Source organism: Lepidochelys olivacea (genome assembly GCF_965140295.1).
Source record: "Lepidochelys olivacea isolate rLepOli2 genome assembly, chromosome: 16".
Lineage (NCBI taxonomy): Eukaryota > Metazoa > Chordata > Testudines > Cheloniidae > Lepidochelys > Lepidochelys olivacea.
This window is the reverse complement of record NC_140426.1, coordinates 8,285,379-8,308,708: the sequence shown is the minus strand read 5'-3', so window position 1 is coordinate 8,308,708 and position 23,330 is coordinate 8,285,379. Positions and strand designations below refer to the sequence as shown.

The following is a 23,330-nucleotide window of genomic DNA, read 5'->3' as shown; positions in this document are numbered from 1 at the left end:
GTCTGATTTAGTGCCGATCAGCTGGCCCCATTACAGAAGGATGAACAGTGGAAGATCTGGTCATCTCACAGTTAAAGCTGTTTTGCAAGTGCAATTTAAGTAAAGATTTACAGCATCAATTACACAGATAAACAGAGCATGAACCATCTGTTTAGATGCCATAGCTGACTGCGAGTGGAAACACACAGACTTTCTGTGACACTACTCAATCGACCCAGGAGAACAAAACACACACAAGAGCCTAGGATTGTGTGGGAAAGAAGCACTGGACTTTATTCCAAAGTGGCATTTTTTAAAAAGACATTATGTGATAGAAACACTCTCCTGTTGGATACCGTACATACACCATGGTCTGTACCCTCGCTCGCTTCTGTGGAGTGGAGAGTCTGTCAGAGGAGAGAGAAAGGGAGCTGGAGGAGTGGGCTCCTGCTGGGGAACAGATGTGCTGAGCCTGTGATTCACTGTGACTGGGAGGTGAGTAATGCAACCTGGAGGACAACGGCAGAGCTACACAGATCCCCAGCGTCGTGACTCCCTGATTTCAGGGGCAGGGCTCCGAGTTGGGAAGTTCAAATATTGAGCTGGACGTTCCCAAAGAGCAGGATGAGGGATCAAAGCCAGCTTCCTCGAGACAGATCCCAGCAATGCTCTTCACATCTGGGGTGGAAATTCCCCAGGGTGTTTGCTTTGGCTCATCTCAAACTTTAACTCTTTATACGTCTGGGGAGAAACCCTGGCCCTGTTGAAGGCAATGGCAAAACTCCCACTGACTTCAGTGGAACCACAATTTCACCCCTGCTGTCTAGAAAGGACCTGACTGGCATCAACCTCTCCCTCATTCAGCTCTCCAGAACTAAATGAGTACCATTATCAGCTCCTAGCCACAGACAGGCCTAGCCTACTGCACTCAGCTACACATCTGTCCGGTTCACGCTCCCAATGACACCAGCTGGACGCCTCTGCTTCGTACAGCCTCAGTGTGTACCAAACATATCCCTTTAACCAATGTACTTCCTTTCCAGGCATCCATGAAAAGATGCTACTGTTCAGAACAATACAATTAAAAGCAGTCGACAATACTTTACTAGACCTTCAACAAAGTTTCTATTCACTCTGCAATTATGTTCTACTTTGTAACTTTCACTGTGACCGGAGCCTTGGGTGAGGGGTTGCTGGGATTGGTTGGGGTTGCAGTAAATAACTGGAGAGCGGGCTCACCTCACAAACGACTGCTCCAGCGCTCTACAGAGCAGCCAGTCACATGGCAAGCGGGCACTTGGAAGGACTGAAGGAGTAGACTGTCTTAGATGGGACACACCTATTGCTAGAGGATCATTCTTCATGCACCAAGGAGGTTGTCCTGGGAGATGAGGTTAGAGGCGTGAGAATCCAGCTAGCTCTTCTGCAGAGACCACTCATCACTAGCATTGCCCATTCAGCCAAGCCAAGCCAAATAATACAAAGCAACCCACATCCCGCTCTGCTCCAGATCTGTCCAATCTATGGAGCTGGGCCTCCGAACTCCATCCTGTCTGGAATTCAATGAAACTTGGGCACTGAATCCCACAACGGCCTTTGAAAACTGCAACTTGTACCTTCAGAAGCAGGCCAGTGCCCATGCCCTGCAGCACTCCCTATTAGCAGGGCCCTACCTTGTTTTAGCCCCAAAAGTGCCTGCCTTCCATTCCAAATTGGATTCCTCTGTTATTGTTCAGTATTTGCAACAGAGGAGTGGGCTCACGCAGCTGGCATTCCAGATGCTGTGGAGAGGAGGCAAAGGGGGAAGGTCTCTGCTAATGTAATTAAAGCAATAGAGGGCCTTAACCACAGCCCACTGAAGTCAATAAATACATGGGGAGAGGAGAGGGGGAAATCCCAGGGAGGGAGAAGAGCTACCGAAGCTACAGGACAATTTTGGCTCAAGAACAAATGACGGTGGACGATCCAGGAGCATATTTAGGCTGGAGAACAGAAGAAGGCTTCTGCCCATCAGAGGAGGGAGGCTGTGGCTCATCTCCCACAGAAGCAGTGTGGGGCAAACAACCTAACTGGTTTTAGATGGAGCTGGATAAGTTCCTAATGGGGATGATACGGTGGGGTGGCCTACAAAGCAGGGGACTGGACGCCATGACCCAAGAGGTCTCTTCCCGTCCTATGTTCCAAGGGATTCTGATCCAATGACTTCACTGGCTTTGGATCAGGCCCTATGTCATTCAGGGCTCTCCACGTTATGATATACCCTTATGTCCCTCATTTAGGGTCCACTCCAGCTCCCGCTGAGCCAATGGGAGTTACACATGGATGCTGGATTGGGCTGTGGGTCTTGCTCCACGTCACCGTACTTGGCCCTCAAAAGATTAAGAGGTACATCCCCTGCCACCCACAACAGCTGATTGTACAGCCTGGCTCCTTTGAAGAGGGCAGTGGGATTCCTCAGCAGGTCTCCTCCTTTCCCACCATGCATCACCTTTTAATAGTTCAATGCAAACCTAGCTATTTGCCTTCTACCACCCTGCACTTTGCCATGACGCAGGTGGTGCTTGGCTCACACTGAAGATACACAGTGCATATCAATGGTGTTTGTACTGCCAGGCAGTAAAACACAAGCTCCTGTAACTTCCACTCAGATGGTACAGAGACTCCAAATTGGGAAGCAAGTCAAATAGCCACGGTCTCCTTCCTCGGCAGAATAATTAGGGAATCTCACCCTGCTGCTCCTTAAGACTCTGCTCCTCGGAGCCCGCTGCACAGAAATCCATATTTGCTGAGCATATTGTAACTCTTAAGCAAGAAGATCCTTGTGTATAAACTCATCAGCAAATGACAAAAAGCATAGCAGCGATACAGAGGAAAATGGAGCAACAAATAATCTTCCAGAAACATGTTTGAACTAGTAAATCTCTCACTGTAAGATGCATCTTTGCTGCATTGAGTATATTTCTTGCAGACTTCCAAATCCTTGCAGTCCCTTGAGAGAATGCAAAACCATTACAACGCTGTCCCTTATTACTGCAGACATTCACTTGCACAGATGTCAGTGCCATTTCCCCACACAGTTGTTTGTATTTCGCAGGACACAGACTCCACCAGCATTCAAAGTCTCTATCTTTGAGCTGCTGCATTGTTACAGGCTTCAGGGAGCAGCCAGAACCAAGGAACATCTGAAAACACTGGTCAGGACATTTACCAAGTGTGAAATATACAATAAGAAGTGGCTGTGCGTCAGGTTACAGCACATCACCGCAGTGTGTGAATTGGTCCCCACTTATGCTTCATCATTTGTGTGACAGCAGCGCCTACGGGCTCCATGCAGGACTGAGGTCCTCTTGTGTTCAGCCTTACTGTCCGGACAGGCCCTGCCCCGAAGAGCTACAACTTAGGGGCAGGAGCTTCAGTCAGAGTAACCTGGTGCAACTCCGTGAAATTCAACCGAAGGACACCACTTTAAACCAGTGGTGGAGCTGGCCCTGCTGCTGAGAAATCATTCGTATACAAGACCCTACCATGTGTTAGGAGAAGCCCAGAACTAGTCAGATGCTGGATTTATCACTTGCCTTTTTTTTTTTTTTTAAGTTTGCACTAGAAAAGGGTTTCTGCTACTGCTAGTTAACTCTAATTAACCCCTCCCCTTCCTGCCCCTAATTTGGAATCCCTCCCATCTCAGCCTACCCCATCTCCTCCAACTATTTCCCTAACTGTATTTAACCTCTTTCTGCTGGATCCGATCCCAGAAGAAAATATAACACTTGGACCTTAGCATCCGCAAAGCACATTAGCCCTTTGATTCAAGGACACCACACCCTGCGAGGTGGGTCAGTGTCATCACACACAAACACCCACACACGAGGAAATGGCTTTGCACAGGGGGTAGATGACTGGCACATTCTTCATTTCTCCTCCTGAGCCCATAAATCAGATGCTCATGCATCCCCACAATGCCTCAGGACTTGAGCCTCCGCAAATTCCTCCTTCGCGTCGGGTGGGAATAAGCTGTTTTGCTGTGGCCTGACTTCTCTAACCAAAGCCTCCCCATCCCCAACTAACAAATCAATGGGGTCCAACAAAGACGGCTCTTGTCCTGCAGCTCTGCAAAGCGCGCCTCTGTCTCCAGCCTTGCGCTGCACTGTCTGTCCCCCGGACAACACATCTGCCCGGCAGCGTTAGTTCAGAAACTGCTATGGGAGGGTGCTTTGCAGAGGTGAGAGAGAGCCCGAAGTGCTGGGCCTGCATGAACCTGATGATGGGGTCCCATTAGCAACGTTCAAGCCACTTACTTAGGTGCACTGATAAACTAGGGTTTACTTTCAGGGAGTGGTTAGTCTTTAATAGGATAAGGCGGAATCATAAGGTGGGTATTACGGTACCAGAGTCTGAACCTGCCTGTCGGGGAGCGCATCCGCCCCTGGAGAGGGCAGCTGGGGATGGACCCAGAACAGTGATGCAGTAGAATATGATCTGAAGCATATCCCAAATCAGCGAAGGCCAGGGCTGCCAACCCCAATACACCCTGTCCCGACTGCCTGCATCACGGAGTGCACGCCCCAGTGCCCACCACGACAAGGGGCATCAAGACGTGAACACAGCCAGGAACTCACAGGGATCTCCCCAGTGTGGAGGCGGTCGGCGTTATCCTGTCTGCTTGCCAATCATGGCCCCTCACCAGTGACTAGCAATCCCCTGACAGACCTGCCTCAGAGCTTGTTGGGATGTTTTTGTATGGTGTGCGACCCTGTCACAGGAGTCTTGGGGGTGTGGGAGCCATGGGAATAAACCCAGACAGTCTAGCATCTGCTGTAAGAAAGCTAGGACACACCTGTACCACACAAAGACCCTCTGATGGTATGGACACACCTATAACATGGTGAGCACCTCTGTTGGTATGGGCACGCTTGTAACACGGCAAGCACTTCTCTGTTGGCACGGACACGCCTGTGACACGGCAAGCATCCCTGATGCAGCTTTTCCAAAGGTATATATTGGTTCATTCGTTTATATTTTTTCAAGCAAATACCCCCGTCTCAGTGGAATGTTCCACAAACAGGCAATTTTAACTTCCTCAGCGGCCAATCAGGATTCCCAAACCATCACCCTCTGTCTACACGAGCCCCCCAAAATGCTCTGAGCACAACAAGCGTGCTTGGACGCTGGCCGGTTTCTAGGAAGGTCACATGACCAGAGACATTACAGAACGTACTCTCCTCTCAAGGCTACTGGAGGACGGTTTTAAGGCTATGTATTATAAGGCGACTTTACTAGCTCACAATCTGCCATGCCTCCCCTTCCCCTTTACACAACGCCAAATCCACAGCCTCCAGAGATGGCTCCGATGAAGGCTGGAGGGCTGAGACACAGGTAGGACTATGGGGGGGGGTGGGGAGAGCCACACTTCTATCCTGGGCTTCAGAGAGCATCCCCAGCTGAGATTCAATTATCAAGCGTCCCCTCCAGAATCTCTCACCTTCTATATTTACATCAGAAATTAGTATCTTCTTCTTTAAAAAACAAAAACAACCAAGCAAAGACTGCTCAGTGTTGGAATTATTTCTGTTAAAAACTTCAGCTAGAAAAAAACCCTTGGAAAGTCCACCTTTGTATTTTTCAAGCCACACTTTCTATGTGAGAAAGAGAATACAATTAAATAAATACCAGAGCATTACTTTGCTTTTTCACCCTTGCGCTCTTTCTCCTCTCGCCTTTTCTGATGTACATGTAATTTACAGTTTGAGTCTGACTCCATCAGGGCTCAGAAGAGCCTGGGCAATCATCCAGACAGCTGATTATCCTTTAGAGCCTCCAAACTCTCTGCTACGTCTTCCAGTTCATCCAGCAGCTCACAGAAAGAGGGCCTCTTAAATGCTTCCACCTGAAAGGGGGAGGAGAAACAAGAGGCTGAAGGGAATTTTCTGCTGGGAGGGGACATGGGGAAAATAGGGCTGACTCTCCCAGGGGCTGCAAGCTAGGCTAGTGGGACATCAAAGCTGCAGACCTGACTGGGGTCTCGACCTTGCAAGTCCTCCCATGGTGCACACAGCAAGGAGCAAAGGGGCGCTGTGCTCCAGGGTGAGGGTGCATGGAAGCAACTTGTGGGCACAAGTAAGGAGAGGCACAAGGCACAGCCCTGGACGCTGAGTGGTGGGAAGTCCCGAGACCCTCTGCACCCTGATTTGCAAGGCAGCAGTGTCCAAAAGGAGTAAGGTGTGAGGGTGTCTGAGATGTGGACATCAGCACGACCCTCCCTCCCAGCTATGCTGTCCCCTCTTTGCCTCTTGTCAGAAGTAACTTCTTAGCAGCTTTATCACGTTAACACAGAACCAAGCCCACCTGCTCATCCATTTTGCCTTGAACTTGTTTGCATGATGTGTCGCAGATGCTCTATGGAGAATCAAGCCCCTGGTTACAGCTGACTTTGGCACAGCATTTGCATAGGGGTCTAACAACATCAAGGACACTGAAGCTTAAGACCCTCCTGGTTCTCCGCTCTCCTGCATCTGGTGTTACTCCAGTGTGAGGGGAGACTCTGGCTCTCTCAGGGAAACTCACCCCATATGGCAGCCCTTTGCACCACTAACCCAGTGCAAAGGACCTGCAAAAGGGCCATCAGGCTTCGGAGCCACCGAGCTGGAAAAGCCCTAGGATGTTCCAGGTCTGGGGTCAGGAGAGGTCATGCATGCTGGTAACGCCGTGCCCCTGCCATGGCAGCAGAGGTGCCAGTGAAGCTGCCCAAGGCACTGCACTCACCAGGGCTGAGTGGCTGAATGGGGCCCTAGAGGCACCTGAGCGGGGGATCTGCAAGCTGCCTCTCCTCTGCACGGAGAAGAATAAGGCCAGTCGTGTTTCTCAGACTGGGCCTTGAAACTATTCATGCACAGAAGCCCAGAGCCTCACAGATATTTAGGCACCTAATTCTCATTGAAATCGATGGGAATTAGGTGCCTAGTGCCTTTGACGATTTGGACCAGAATCCAACCCAAAATGTGCAGGGCCAGGGGATTTGAGGGGGAGGTTTTCAAAGCCACAAAGCAGGCAAGTGCCCAGTTCCCATTGCCTTCCAGTGGGAGTCGAGTGTCTGGCCACCCTTTGTGTCTTTGATAAGCTCCCCCTGAATCCCTCCCGACACATCTCATCCTGAGCAGGCCTGGCCATGGCAGGCGTTTTGCATCGTCAAGTTCTTGACTTTCCCTTTGAAGTGCTGTGCAGCACGAGGCCTGCGGGAAGGTCCTCCACCTTGTATGACACAGACCAGCTCTCTGCAAGCCACCTGAATCATCCCCAGCCACTTCTCCTCGTGTCAGCCTTAGAGACGCAGGAGCTGAAGACACGTGAATTGAAGCCAGCTACCAACTCTGATTCACCATTTTGATTCTAGAATAAACTAATGACACATCTTGAGGATTGTTGCTGCAGCTTCTTTTAATTTGTTGCCGTTGAGTTCCAAAGTAATTAGTTGGAATATAGTCACAGAACTCTCTGCTGTCTGCCTGGGTGAGAAACTGCCTTTGTTTCTTCCTCCTTGCGAGTAATGTGGTGAGTTTTTGCCTCATTTCCAGCCTGCCCCGTACGGCCTGGCAACAGAGCTGCTCCAGCCAGCACAGTGAGGCATCTTTGCTATTTCTGTGACATTTTATTTTAAAAACCAGAAGTTATAGGAAAATGAAAAAGCAAAAGATGATGTGGTGTGACCGGTGGGCCCCGGAGAACAAATTTGTAAAGTCAGCAATGCAGGCCGACCACATCCTCTAGGTCCTGTCTCTCCATCTGCATCCTTGCCATTTGTATATCAGACATCTAACCTTTTTTTGCTGTGGGACCAAGTCACCGCACAGAGAAGGGAGGGGATTTTGAGAGAGACTCCTGGGAAAATACATGCCATTTCCTCCATTACTGCCAGTGCAAAAACCATTTGGTGCAGCGGGGAAGTTTGACAATGACACCCGGATTCAAAACCTGCCCCTGTGTTGCCAGATTCCCTCAAGTTTTCTCATTACTCTGCCATTGTCACACACTGGCTAAGTGTCCTCTTGTAGTGGTTAGTCTACATAGAGGATAAAACCTCCCCTCTGCTGCCAGGTCCCCGAGTCACTCCTTTCCCTCAAGTGGCAGAGGGCTGTGACGAAGGGGAAGGGCTCAGTCCCCACTGGGGTTGAAGGGCAGTTTGAGTTCTCACACACAGCAAGTGAGATGGTAAAACTGAAAGACAGAGAAAGGAAACCGAGGGAGAAACCTACCCGACAGCAACTAGCGGCTAGGTCCAAAACCCGCTTGGGACATTCACTGATCATTCCTTGGAAAGCTGCAACATCAAGGCCATAATCCTGGTGGAGAAGAAAGACAACGAGATTCTGGGTCAATGACAGGCGAGGGGGAGGAGATGGTCTGACTGGGCGGGGCGTGGGCTGTGGGAAAGCGCTTTGCACCGAGGAACGGGATTGTGACGCCTCAGAACAATTGCAAGGCTCAGGAAATGGCTCTTTCCAGGTGGCTGGCCAGGTTCCTTACCTGACGGATGTTTTACCCTCCCTCTGGAGGCACTTCCCAGTCCCTGAAGCTCGACCCCACCAGTGGCCACGTAAACCTCAGTGAGAAGCAGGAGACATGGTATGGAAGAGTCGGATCACAAACCAACCCCTATGCCCTTCCTTCGCACCTCGCATCAAAGGATCTCAAAGCACTGATCCATGGATTAAGATTCACAACCCCTCTACCATAGCCATTACGTTAATGGCTAAGCACACACACGTACCAAAGTAACAGGCACTTTAGAAAAACTATCAATTTATTGATAAGTAGCGGAGCCAGGAAAAGACTCAGACTCCCCCAGTTCCTAGCCATGTGCGCTCACCCTTAGGCAACGCTGTTCCTCTAGCCTAAATGATTTGAAATGGATTCAGAAATTACAAGGAAGCATGGTCCAGTGGTTAGGACACTAGACCTGGACTCAGGTGACCCAGGTTCAAATCCCTGCTCTGCCCCAAACTTCCTGTGTCACTTGGGGCCAGATTTTCACTTCCCTATCCAGATAGGCTTCTCGTGGGGGTTTTAAATGCCCTTTTAGGTGCCTAATTCCCAAGCAGGCACTTTTGAAAATTCCACTGGGTACCTATCTGCATCTTTAGGCACCGACATACCTTTAAAATCTGGCCCTTAATCTCTGGGTGCCTTAGCTCCCTATCTGTAAATGGAGATGACAGCGCTGCCCTGTTGCGCAGGGGTGAGGACAAATACATTCAAGATTATGAGGTGTTTAGGCACCGTGGTGACGGGGGCCACCATGTCAGCACCTGAGCTGAAGATGAGTAAGTAGCAGCCAGTCAGTGAGCTCCATCCTGGGAGGTGATGAGCACTCACTGTCAACGTGAAATCCAGGCTTTCAGCGGGAGCTCAGCCCTTCGCAGCACCTCACTGTTTCTGTGTCTGTAGCATCATCCTCTGAGCCACCACTTTCTGACATAGAAGTCCCTTCCTCTCCTGCACACCGACGGAGAGTTTAGTCTCTCCCCAGTCTCAGGTTATTTTGAGTTCTTTCCTTCCTTCTTTCCCTCCTAAGCAGGGCGGCTCGAGAAAGGGCATTTCCATCCCAGGGGAAGTTCCAACAGCGCCACGTCGGTTTGGACAAAGCCATTGAAATAGAAAAGAACTTCGTGGAAAGGGAAGTCGCGCCTGAGCATTTCTGACTCGGCGACGTTGAACCGAACCAACGACTGTGCCATTTTAAAAATGGAAACAATATTTCACCCTTTCCACGCAAAAGGCCGCAGCGTTCCAGTTCAGAACATCGATATGGAACGACTATTTGTGCTTTGAATTGACCGTTCCACTTAAAAGCTTGAAACGTCAATTCAAAACCCTATGTCTGGAAGAGAGGTTTGAGATGAAAACATAGGGAACCAAATTGGCACTTCAGAAAAAATGATTACATTTGATCAAAGCTGATGCTTTTCCCACCGAAAATGTAGGTGGCAACTAAACGACATGTAAACAAAACCCACCACAACAAACTGGTTATTGGAAAACTTTTAACGTGTGTGTGTGTGTCTAAGAAACCAAAGGCACCCAATCTGTTAACTTCAGCGCATGCAGGATACTCCGGTCAGACCTGAGCTGCAGTAATAACTACCTGCGTTCTGGGAAGCACTTCGGGGTCAGCGGGGATTCTGCCCAGTATTTCACACAGGACTATGCCAAATGAGAACACATCAACCTGCAAGAGGGGGCAGAAACACAGAGTGAGGGGGGGGCTCTAGTGTGTATAGAAGCAAAGGGTCAGAAAGAGGACGGCAGACCGACTGACCCTGCTTTGAGGTCACCCAAAAGCAAGGGTGTGAGCAGGGAAACGTGTAACAAGAGAACAATCCCTTGCCTTTCATTCTCTGCCTGCCTTCACCAAGCTGCTCTGTTCCTTTCAACATACAGCGCAGAGAACTGCAGGAGGTGCTGTCTTTCAGCTGAGACATAAAACAGAGGGACTCACTGCACATGGCCAAACACCCAGTGACACCTCTTTCACAGATTAAGGCCTAAGGGATCATTGTGATCATCTAGTCTGACCTCCTGTATAGACAGGCCATAGAACTGCCTCAAAATAATTCCTAGAGCAGATCTATAAGATAAACACCCAAAACACTGCAAAAGGGAGGGGTGTTAACCCCAGTGTCCTCAGCTAATTCAGATGTGGATAACTGCATATGATATTCTTCTTCCCTTCCTGTCCCTAAAGCTTCGTTCAATGTTGCTGGCACCTTTATAGTGGCAGCCACATTACCACCCCAGAACTGGCTGCATTTCAATGGAGGACAGAACGATCACAATAGTTACATAGATGTGTAGTTACCAAACAGCCTGCTCAAGTGTTTTCTTTAACAGAGGCTTCACCAGCTCTTTCTCCAAAGTAAGGAGAACAGGTCCCACAAGCAGCCGTAATTGACCCAGGCCAGTCAAGCATCAGAACCTCTTGTCTCCAAAGGAACTTTCCTAGGCAAGCTTGCATGGCTCCCTAACTCATTGGAGAGCTGGAGAGAGCAGAGTTGGGATGAAAGAAGGGAGAGCAATACCCATTATGGGAAGTGGAGCTTTCCTGTCCTCTCCCACCTATCCCAGGGAGAAAGATTCTCCAGCACAGCACTTGTGCCCTCACTCTGAAGGGTCTGACCAGAAACCTCTCCATGCCTGGCGACACTCAGCCAGGCCTCGGACCACACTGGTGTGGAGCTGATCCTGCCAGGGACCCATAAACTCATAACCAAGTCAACATCACAGAGCCACCATCTGGAAGAGAAGCTAACACTACTGATTGTGCGGGAGGCTCTGGAGAGCGACGGGGGGACCTGACCTGGGCCTTGTGGACACACGAGGGGCAGGGAGGCAGAACTGTACCTTCCTGTCGTACGGCTCCCCCCGCAGCATTTCAGGGGCCATCCAGAAGGCGGAGCCCACCAGGGACAGCTTCCTCTCCGGGTTCTTCATGGGCAGCTCCACCACCTCTCTGGCCAGACCGAAATCCGTCACCAAGGCTTCCCGGCCCCGCTGGGTCACGCGAATGAGGCAGTTCTGAAACAAGTCCCCCAGGGCTGCTCGTCTGAGATTCCCACTTATAGAGCACCTGGGCCTTTTTCTCCCCATCCCGCCCACCCCCACCGCCCCTCTTGCAATGCACCCACCTCATGCACTAGACCAGCTTTCGGCTGCGCTGGGGAGGCACAGAGTGCCCATTAGCATCAACGGGGCGGAGGGGACAGAATGTTTTCGGGATGCTCATGCAGGATGGAGCCTTTCGGATGAGCGGTCCCAGCCATAGCTTGCAGCACCATGTACACAGCCCTAGACAGACCTGAACTGACCCTCACCACCCGCAGAGGGGCTGTGCTCGCCCAATGAAAAACTGCACCAAGAGTGTTTTGAGTGACTTGTCCAAGGCTGCACAGCGAGTCGATGGCAGAGCGAGGACTAGGTCGCAGGAGCTCCTGCCTCCCACTTCCTGTACAAACCACTAGCCCAGACTGCCTCTCCTGTCATAATGCTCTTTGTTCAGTGCTTACCCCTTCCGAAGAGACGGGCTCTGATCCCCCACAGCAGGGTATCTTCCTAAAACCAGTTCTGAGTTCCCTGGCAAGGGGTTGCAGAGACAGCCATACCATGGCCAGTATGCTAGGCTCAGGTCCTGTTCTGCCACCCCTCTTTGCACATGGCTTTTGTGTTTCTCTTTATCTTAACCCAGCAGGAAAGGAGCCATTCTGCAGAACATTTCCTGCTGCAGGAGAACAACACGAGTGGGGGCATGTTCTCAACACCCACGTGTCACACCCATGAGCCACGCCCCACATCGGGGGTTGGACTAGATGACCTTCTGGGGTCCCTTCCAACCCTGATATTCTATGATTCTATGATCCAGAGCTGCTTGGCCTGTCAACTTCAAAGTGTGTGTGTGTGTGTGTGTCCGTCCGTCCAGGAGTGACGGGAAACCAGCATGGTTTCCAGAGTTGTAAGGACCTTCCTTGCATCTCCATCCTTCCCCACTCCCCTCACATGGAGCCTTTTCAAAGCACAGAGGACGCTGTGGGATGGAAAAGACGGGTAAAGAAGGAGGTGGATGAAAGGGGTGGAAGAGAATTTATTCAGTGGAAAGAAGCACTTTCTCCAAATCTCTCCTCCCACCCCACACAGGGAAAGGAATTTGCCTAGAATTTGCTGCTTTTAAAAGAAGGACTCATTTTTAGCAGTGACCCTGGGAACATGAGAGGTTTGGGCTGAGATTTTCAAGGCCACCTAAGGGAGATGCAAGCGCAAATCCCTTAAATATTAATGAGAATTAGGCATCTAAATGGAAGCCTTGTTCAGTTTCCGTAAATAGAGGAGACGGTCTAAAATCAGGACAGCTCCCCCCACAACTAAACTTTGTGAGGGGGTTGATAGAATCGGACCTGGTTTGGGTTTTTCAAACTGCACAGTGTGCATACATGTATGTACACACACACCCCCCTCATCTTGTGGCAAAGTCCTATCGAATTGGACAGAAAACAAGAACATTTCTATAGGACTTTTTGGACTATGCTACACATTGAGCAGAGAAATAAATCCCTGCTATAGAATGGTTCATGCAACCTCTAGAAAGCAGATCATTTTCTATTAAACCCTATGCCAGTAGGCTTTGGAGAGTAATTCCTATAGAATCCTGTTCAATTTCTACAGAAACCTATTGGTTTCATCTCTGTCAAATTCTGTAGGACGGTCTGGTCAGAGTAAGGCAGGTTTGGAAAAAACAAACAGCTGCTTCAGATGGCTGGATGTCACTATCGAGTGGATTTAATGCCTGCATCCCCTCCCCACCCTCCCATATCCTAGGCTGTCAGCACTGCAGGGAAACGGAGAAATTCCTATCAGGGCCAAACAACTGCAGAGAGACACACATGATGTGCAGTGACATTCTGAAACGTGCACTGGCGTTCTGAGCAGGACCGGGGTGGCTCTGATTTTACAATGAATTAATGCAACATGCAGATACATTTACGGGAAAATACATTTCAATGGATTTTATAGGACATCAGCAAGGAAAGCCACAGGCAGATTGAACCTGTTTGCCAGGCTGTTTCCCACTGGAGTTTGTGTTTTGATGGCTGGTGATTAAGCTGGGCAAACAGCTGTGGGGATAATGAAGCCAACCTAGCATCCTGTATTGATATTCCTCAGTCTTGTAATGCGTGGCTGGCCACATCCATCCATATTTCAAGGTTCCGCTGAGACGCTCGGGGAACATCAATGGAGGAGTCACGACACAGTACCAGCAAACAGATCCCTACGTGCCTAGCTTCGACTGCAAAGGATCATGGGAATTGCTTCAGTAAAAGATCAGTGGACTCTGGTCAGATCCGGGTTCTAGGTCAGACACTCAGCTGGTGTAAATCAGTGTTGCTCCGCTGAAGTCAATGGGAGATCTGATCACTGTCTTGGTGGCATCACTGTGTTTCTATAAAGCTGCCATCCTCCCTCCCCTCCAAGGCAGGGGTCCTCAACCTTTTTCTGTCTGAGGACCCCCTAACATGCTATAAAAAATCCACAGCCTACCTCTGCCACAACAGCTGTTTTTGTGCATATAAAAGCCAGGGCCGGCGTTAGGGGATAGCAAGCAGGGCAATTGCCCAGGGCCCCACGCCACAGGGGATCCCACGAAGCTAAGCTGCTCAGGCTTCACCTTCAGGCCTGTGTGGTGGGGCTCGGGACAGCTGAGCTTTAGCTTTTTGCCCTGAGCCACAGTGAATCCATTGCCAGCCCTGTTTGGCAGACCCCCTGAAACCCGCTCACGGCCCCCGAGGGGGCCTCGGACCCCTAGTTGAGAACTGCTGCTCTAAGGGAACTTGGGCTGATAGGCAAAGCGGATGAATTTGATGGCTCATCCCCAGGCTCACCATTTTGTAAGACCACCTGCAGAGGTGAGAGAGGCTGGCTTGACAGCCCTGGAGAATGGAGCCCTCTATGAGAGGCACTGCGATCCAGTGACTAGAGCCCTGGACTGGGACTCGGTAGAGCTGGATTCTATTCCTGGCTCTGCCATTGGCCAGCTGGGTGACCTTGGGCCAATCATGGCCTCTCCCCATGCCTCAGTTTCCCCACCTGTAAAATGGGCATGATGACACTGACCCTCCTTTGTAAATCATTTTATAGCACTAGATATTATTATTATTACTGACACACAGGCAGCACCCAGCCCTTGCCAGAGTGTCTGACGATAATGCTGGGAGCTGGCGTCTTCTCTCAAGCCTCTGCCAGGGGCTCTCAAAGCACTTTGCACCCATTAGTCAATGCAGCCAGAGACCCTCCTGCCCCTGAATCCACTTAGCATCATTATCCCCATTCTAGAGAGGAGGAAAGGAACAGAGGGGAAGTGACTCACCCAGGGGGGGAGCAGAGGAATGGGGAACAGACCCCATGTCTGCTGAATCCCACTGCTGTGCTTAGCCACGTGAGAACCAATCTCTCACCCTGACCCACAAGGGCCATCTCTAGGGCCCAGCAGGGAATTCAGCCTGCAGGTCTCTCAGTCTCTGCTCAGCCTCCCAACAAGGGGACCAATAGAGCCAAAGTCATCCTAAGCAAAGCTCCACTGATGTAAATGGATTTATACCAGGGGTGGATTTGGCCCTAACTGGAGGAATCTCCCTGCAGATCAATCTGCCAGGGTTAGAGCCACACGGCCCATAATAATGCAATGGAGAAACAGGCCCCTCGAGCGTCACAATCACCCCACGCAGCCGCAGGCAGAAACCATGTCTAATGAGAAGTGTGGATGACGAGCAGAAAAACAGCAAAGGATGGCACAGCCCAGAACTGCTCTCCACGCCCAGTACTGCAGGGGCAAGACAGCTGCAGCACAAGGCAGAGATTCTGTTCCACCAGTTCCCGACACCAGAGGCTTGGTTATTTCGTTGGTGACGGCTGCAATGCGATGCCCCTGTGGAGGTCATCAGCATGGAGCGAAATCAAACCTGGGACCTCTGGATCTGAAAGCACGAGCCCCCACTGCAGGGGTCCCCAAACCTTTTCAGGGTTGTGTCCCCCCCTCACCCCTGTCCGCGCCCCTGCCCAGTGGGAGACGTGGCTCAGGGACGCAGACACAGGTAAGGGGATTGCAGCTGGGGCTGGGAGCAGGGCCAGGGCTGGGAGCGGAGCCATGGCCAGGGGCCAAGGCTGGGGGTGGGAGCAGAGCTGCAGCCGGGCCGCGACGAGGGCCAGCAGCCAGACCCGCGGCTGGGAGCGACTCCACTCCCGGACCTGCCCCCAGCCTCGGCCCCAGGCCAGGAGTGGAGCTTCGGCCATTGACCAAGGCAGGGGTCAGGAGCGGTGTCACAAGCAGGCTGCAGTGGAGGCTGGCAGCCCAACCCACAGCCAGGTGTGGAGCCATGGGACAGGGACAAGCGCAGGGCCGGGAGCTGCTCCATCTGCTGGAAGAATTAAAAGGCCGGGAATTAGCTCCTTTGGGTGGCAGAGCCAGAGGTGAGCAGACCTGCAGCCCACAGCTCCAGCAGAGCAGAAGGAAGCGTAAGACTCTGATACAGCTGCCCAAAGGGGCCCTCCCTGAGGGAAGGGGGGGACCCACCCCGGAGACAACTAGAGAGGGAAGTACCCTGTGGACCTTGGACAGTGCTAACCCCCTCTTACCTACTGTGGTTTGGGTTTCCCCACTAGGGGAAAGCCTTGGACTAAATTGACCCAGGGGATGTAAGGGATGAGAGGAAGAAGCATGGGGAGGACAGCCTTAAGCAGCCTTGGTTGCCAGACTACTGGTAGCCCAAAGGGCCCTGGGTCGGAGTCCGGTGGAGTGGGAGGGGCCAAGCTCCCCTCCCCACAACCCCCTTGGCAGCCAGGAGTTGCAGGCGTGACCAGTAGGCCACGCTCCCCAAGTGGGAACTGTCACAGCTACACATATAAAACAGAAAGAGTTCTGGTGGCAGGGCGAACTAACTCACTGCATCTTGTCCCTCCCTGTTATTGATGGGTCGCTTTTCTTTTCCCTTGCGGAGCTCGTGATTAGAGACAGAACCCTGGGTTTGATTCGCAAGTTGGACAGGGGACATCTCACAACCATGGCGGGAGAACAAGTGTGGAAATCCCGGCACGTCCATTTCTACCCGAGTTGCTTTTCTGACCATAACCGTGCTTTGAGGAGTCTATTTTTAGCTCTTCCAGGATCTCCTGCCTGGTACGTAACTAATATGCCATAATGACAGGCTGTGTCAAGGAAGCTTTCACAACTCACCCTTGGTGCAGAGGATCAGCACGTGGCCAAGACACCACATAAGTCCCACTTGAGCCCTGTGGGCTCAAGTGGGATTTACGTGGTGCCTCGGCCGTGCGAGTAAGTGGTACACAGGCCCAGCCCTTTGCCCGGGGATGGTGAATGTCAACCTCTGAGCACAGCCCACCTTGGAGTTGAGATCCCGGTGGTAGATGTTCTTGGAGTGCAAGTAGATCATCCCCCTGGTGATGTCTGAAGCCAAGTCCACCTTCTCCTTCCAACTGAGGGTGATCTCCTTGCTGGCCAGGAGCTCTTCCAGGCACCCACCGTTAACGTACTGCAAAAATGAGACAAAACAGGGAGTCTGTGGAGGCCAGGCTCTGCTGGAATGGAGGCTCTGCAAATACGCCTCTGCAAACACTCCGTTCATCTCTGTTTGGGAATTGCTTGATCTCATCAGCCCCTCTCGCGTGATGCGGGTGAGTACTGCAGCAGCGCCCAGTGGCCCCAACCAAGATCAGGGCAGCAATGTGCTGGGTGCTGTACAACCACTCCCATTAAAAGAGAGTAATTGATTGTGGCAGTATCCGAGAGTTTTCCACCACTAGGACTATTGCAGTTTAAGCAAATCAGGGGGTTTTTGGTTTGAGCATTGGCCTGCTAAACCCAGGGTTGTGAGTTAAATCCTTGAGGGGGCCATTTAGGGATCGGGGCAAAAATTGGGGATTGGTCCTGCTTTGAGCAGGGGGTGGACTAGATGACCTCCTCAGGTCCCTTCCAGCCCTGATATTCGATGATTACTGTACAGTGCAAGATTGCAACAGCACACCGGGAAAGTACTAGCATGCAGCACCAGATTACCCCCGGGAGCCCCAGCACTCCACACCCACTCAAGGGCCTCTCGCTTTGCAGTGCTGTAGGGAACTGCAAAGACACACATGCTGGGCAGGAGCCCTTTTGCCTTTGTCGTTTAACCCTGAGTGAGTGAATTTCAGCGTGGGGCTCGGCGCTCTGACTGGTGCGTGGGTGGGGCCATGCAATATTCCCCCTCCAACCTCTGCTGATGCAGCTGGATCATGAGCGACAGCACCCGGGGGCTTTTCCCAAACAGCCTGTCCATAGTGTTTGAGGTCAGTGCTGTCGAATGCTGCAGTGTTTCTACTGCCTTCAGTTTCTTGCTCTACCGGGTCACCTCCCCTCCTTACTCATCTGGCAACGGTCTCCTCTCTGCCCCTCAACATTATCGGTGCAAGAGGCTTCTTCTCTGCAGCTCCTCCTCACTCTCAACTCTTCAGCCCACTCCAAACAGCTCTGGTTTCCCCAGCCTACCCCCTTTCAGCGTCATTTGTGTGAGTCGAGTCTGAGACACTGTTTTCTCTGGAAGACACTATTCAGAGTGTAGGCCTGATCCTGCCCTCTTTAGTCAGACAAGACACCCAATGCTGTAAATGTGAATTCTGTCCAAGAACGCCATGCAGGATTGGGCCCTATCATTGTGTTATAGAAAACGTACTGGCTGCATTTATAGTGCAATTCTGCTGTCTCCTTCCCTGCAGTGAAAGTGCCTTATGCAATCTGTGAGCAACACCACCCGTGTGCCAGGGCAGGACCCAGGATCTCTGGATCTAAAAGTGAGAGTTCCTACTACCAGAACTAAAGACCAGTTCTATTAGCTCAATGGCAGTAGGAGATTCGGGAACATCTCTGTGTGACCCAGCCACTGGAGACAAAGAGCGACCATGTGGGTTACCTGTGCTTTACACATGTTTCCTCTGGAAAGCAAGACTGCAAGAGTTCATCCCCTATGACCCTGACTGCCCTCACAATTAAAAGCAAGAAGCGTCCCAGCAACAAGCCTTTACCTCTAGAATTGGGTACAGCTTCTCGTCCTTCACGCAGATCCCAAGATACCTACAAGACAGGACAAAAACTCAGGTTTAGGTTTCTTCTCATACAAAGATTCCAACTCTGACTCTTGACTTAAAAACCCAGGCCTGGCACATCTCTCTACCAGGCCCTCTTCCCTAGCCACTGCCTCTCCTATGGCACCACCCACCTGACAATGTTCGGGTGGGAGAGCTTCTGCAGCAAGCTAATCTCACGCACTATCACCTCCTGGTCCACGTCATTCTTGTAGATTTTCACCACCATCACTTTACAGGTCGCACTCTGAGTCACCTGGAGCAATGTGAAAAACGACACAGTGAGATGCATTTTATCCCAGTAACGTACGCCAGCCCCCACAAGGAAAGGAAATCCTTCCCAAGATCACACAAGGCCTGGTGCCCCGCTTGCCTTACACCTTGTGCGACATGAGGGCTAAAATGCTACCACACAGATTATACCCGCTTTGCACAGGTGTAAATTACTACACAAGGCGCAGAGCTGTCAAGTATCCGGTCCAAGCTCCAGAGCACCCAGATCCAGCAGACCCAAACGGGACTACTCTGCACTTAAAGTTAAGCATGTGCTCACAAGCTTTGCTTGATCAGGGCCTACATCACAATGCACCACAGAGTTACTGAATGAACCATGGAATCTGCGCTTCCCACTCTCCGCCACCCTCAGAGATGCATGTTAGCAGGTGGTTCAAGGCAAGGTTACTTTACCACGCACCTCCTCAGTAAATAGCTAGAGAAACTGGTTTCCAGGGCTTCCCACCAGCAGCCATTTCTCAAATTCAGACACAAAAATAGTACATTAACTTACCCTTAAAAGCGTAACAGATAAAATAAGGCATTTTTAGCAGGGACCTCTATTGCCCCCGGTGGTAGAAACAGGGCTTGACTGTGATGAACACAGTTCATTGAGGCTGCTGGACACTGACAGACCCTGTGGTTCTCTGAGGCTCTGTCGGTCCCAGGTTGATAACAGAGACTGTGCTGTCTAGTGTCACTACAAGGGGTCTGCCTAAATCCTGGGCCAGACCCACAAGTCACAGAGTGAACTGCTGACTAGAGCTGGTTGGGAATTTTTTAACAAACTGATTTTTTTCAAGAAATGCTGATTTGTCAAAACTGAAACCGTTCATTCAACAGGGCCAGGTGCCACACATTTACCAACTCAAAAAAATTTGCAGGAAAAAAGTTTCTAAATCATCCAAATGTTTTGTTTTGACATTTTTTAAACAAAGTACCCTGGTTTTCCAGTTCCAGATGACTTTTCATTTCAACATCTAAGCTAATTCTGACCTTTTTAAAGGTTTAATAAAAGAAAAAAAGTCAAAATTGAAACAAAATATTTAAAAATTGTTGAAACAAAATGTTTCAAGTGAACCAAAACAAACAAACCAACAAACCAGTGTTTCAGTTTGCAAATATTTTCAAGCTTGGAACCTTTCATCACAATTCAAGACAAGACAAATTCAGAACTCTCTAGAATATTTGCAGGATGGGAAAACTATTTCTTGCCCAACTCCACCTCTGGCCAACTGTCCCTTTAATGTTTTATTTTTAACCAAGGTAATTGTTAGGTGGAGGAAATCAGCTGGTACAGCCTTGATCCGTCTCTTGACACTTCTGCTGGGGCTATCAGGGTGACCCCAGGCGCGCTGTTTAACTTTTCTGCCCTTTTTGTCATTTGTTCAAAGGTCAAAACCGTTTAAACACAGAACGAGCTGGCACCATGACACCATTCAATGCCCCAAAACGTCATGTGTGATACGGCTACCTGCGCAAGCTACCTTACAGATAAGGTTACCTTACCACTCCATAGCAGGTGGACTGAACAAAGAGACTAACGTCAATCCAGTTTGGATTGAGAGAGGAATGCTAATTATAACTAGGGCTGCAAGATAAATAAGTCTTGGGGCAATGTTAACTCTGGTGCTGCTCCCTTCCAAGAATAATGCAATCAAAAACCCAGTGCCCATGACAGGAATAACCCTGCCTCTGTGTTTAAATGGATTGCAAAGAAGTTTTGGATCAGGCATTACCCAACCGTGGGATTTACTAATCTATAACCAAACTTTACAATGTGCATTATTATTACATGCACCGTCATTACAGTATATGGCTAGAGATGCACTGTAAGTACCTAGGACCATGGGGTTCTGGGCTGCCAACACTTCCACATCACCACTGGAAGGTTAGGCTGGGTTTCTGCTAGAGGACCCTGTAAAGCTAGGCACCGCAGGAAGTACCGCACAGCAGGGCCCTCACAGCCCACTGATTGGCTCATCCTGGTGTATAAACCAGGAGCCATCTTGGGGAGCTGTCTGAGCAATGATGCAGACCATCTGCTTGCTTCCACTCCTGATCATGCTTTGCTGCAGACCCTAAACTCTGGCTCCTGACCCCAGCTTGACCCCGACTCTGCTACTTGTCTATAACCTTACCTGGTACCTGACCCTGACTTCCTGGTGTCCTAACCCGGCTCGACCCCGACCCCGCTACTCATCTCCTTACTGCACTTGGTAACTGACCAGTGCACACACACCGCCCTGACATACAGAGTGAATGACATTTTACTCCAGAGGCTGTGGGCTTCCTGAAATCTGTGGCTGTGCAAAAGGCATAGAGAGCATTTAAGAGGTCCACAGCTGCGTGACACCTTCTCGGGGCACCCAGGATTGTGGGTGACCTTGTTTACACCCCTGCCACCTGAGTGAGAGAGTTTACCTTGGCTCCTGGACAACACCTGCCTTTCAGGATTCTTGCCCTCTTCTCAGGACTCTGCCAGCCCTACTCTGCTTTGCAGGTTAACATTAGGTGCACCCCAGTCACTGAACGCTCCAGAAACATCCCCCTGCAGTGTCCAGCCCCTGTCACCGGGACACCCACAGTAATCACCAGATAAGCTGTCCCCAAAGAGACAGTGTACAAAAGCTGGAAGGCTGCAAGTCAGGATCAGGTCCTTTATAACAACACAGGGCTGTAAACTATTTACGGTGAAAACAAACATAAGTTTGTTAACAAAGAACAGAGATCCACTGATTCCAGTGCCTGTGGAATAAGAATAACGGAAAAGGCAAGGTTTATAAATAAAACATAAAGATAACCCACTTCCCCAAGCCTAGAACTTCACTCTAGCAAGCTAGTATTATCTAAAGCAATTTCTCACCTAAAACCTTTTCTGCAGAGTTTGCGGGTTTACAGATCTAGATTTTCATGAGTCCCCTACACCCTTCAAGGGGTTTCGTCGGTAATTCGATAACATGGGGGTTCTTTTTTCTTCTTCTTATAGTCCAGGAACCTTTGAAATATATCCTTTTGAAGTGCACCCCGAGGCAGAACTCTTCTCTCCAGTTGCTGGCTCTCTGGTGTGCTGGCACCAGGCTGCCTTCACATCACCATGTTAGTTTGTTTTTCCCATTTTGCTTCCAAATGTAACTCCCATTGTATTTAGTTCACAATGCTTCGTTTACATGGAGACGGGTATAGCTGCATAGACATACTTCTGTCTGGCAGAAGACCTGTTTGTCCACTCTGCCTTGTTGACTTAAAAGCATAATATCAGTAGGTATAGATAATTCCTCATATAGGGTTAATACATGTATTTTATGATTATATTAATGACCCAGGTGTTACTGGCTTTCACTTAATACCTCACAAGACATTTTCTGGATAAACACTATGAAAGACAGTGTTCGGTGTAATGGGTTTGTCAGGCCTGACAGTACAGCAAACCCTTTGTCAGCTGGCACGGAGGGGTTCTTAGACTCACAAGCTGCAAGTTCTAAAAAGCTTTAAGAAGAGCTACCATATAGTTCTGGGGAGGGTTATTAGCTCATTAGAGTGCTGAGAAACGGCAGCTGAACAGAAACATGTGGACCCATTATGCAAATTCCACCCTTATTTTCTGTGCAAAACTGACAATGGTGCCAATTATCTTCCATGCCTGTGCAGCACTTCTGGAGACATGCCACAGCACACTCACCCGGGCTTCTGAGCAGCCCCATGTTCCTCCTGACCCTCCTCTGTCCTAAACAGATGCATTGTGGTGGCCAAGCTGTTCAAGTCCTCTAGACACACATTACACCACTTCAATCTGATGCAGAATTGCAGAGCAGCCTTTCAAACCTGCTGGCACGGGGTGAGTCACCAGGGACTGGGTTTCTTGCTGTCATAAATATAAAGGGAAGGGTAAACACCTTTAAAATCCCTCCTGGCCAGAGGAAAAACCCTTTCACCTGTAAAGGGTTAAGAAGCTAGGATAACCTCGCTGGCACCTGACCAAAATGACCAATGAGAAGACAAGATACTTTCAAAGCTGGAGGGGGGGGAGAAACAAACGTTCTCTCTGTCTGTGTGATGCTTTTGCCAGGAACAGAAAAGGAATGGAGTCTTAGAACTTAGTAAGTAATCTAGCTAGATATGCCTTAGATTCTGTTTTGTTTAAATGGCTGATAAAATAAGCTGTGCTGAATGGAATGTAGATTCCTGTTTCTGTGTCTTTTTGTAACTTAAGGTTTTGCCTAGAGGGATTCTCTATGTTTTGAATCTGATTACCCTGTGAGGTATTTACCATCCTGATTTTACAGAGGTGATTCTTTTACTTCAATTAAAATTCTTCTTTTAAGAACCTAATTGTTTTTTCATTGTTCTTAAGATCCAAGGGTTTGGGTCTGTGTTCACCTGTGCAAATTGGGGAGGATTTTTATCAAGCC

General features: G+C 50.0%; 1 protein-coding gene across 5 annotated transcripts in view; it reads right to left on the bottom strand.

Moving 5' to 3' along the window:
* Positions 1-247: 247 nt before the first annotated feature.
* LOC311532186 (dual specificity testis-specific protein kinase 1-like) overlaps positions 248-23,330 on the bottom strand; it is a 66,037-nt gene continuing 42,954 nt past the window's right edge. For all 5 annotated transcript variants that reach the window (XM_084650442.1, XM_084650440.1, XM_084650441.1 and 2 more), the window contains exons 3-9: positions 18,780-18,901; positions 18,586-18,634; positions 16,911-17,060; positions 11,371-11,544; positions 10,115-10,198; positions 8,226-8,312; positions 248-5,863 (exon numbers count right to left, since the gene is read on the bottom strand). In XM_084650442.1, coding sequence (XP_084506568.1) covers positions 5,762-5,863; positions 8,226-8,312; positions 10,115-10,198; positions 11,371-11,544; positions 16,911-17,060; positions 18,586-18,634; positions 18,780-18,901 — 768 coding nt within the window. In that variant the 3' untranslated portion in view covers positions 248-5,761. The remainder of the gene's footprint in view (positions 5,864-8,225; positions 8,313-10,114; positions 10,199-11,370; positions 11,545-16,910; positions 17,061-18,585; positions 18,635-18,779; positions 18,902-23,330) is intronic.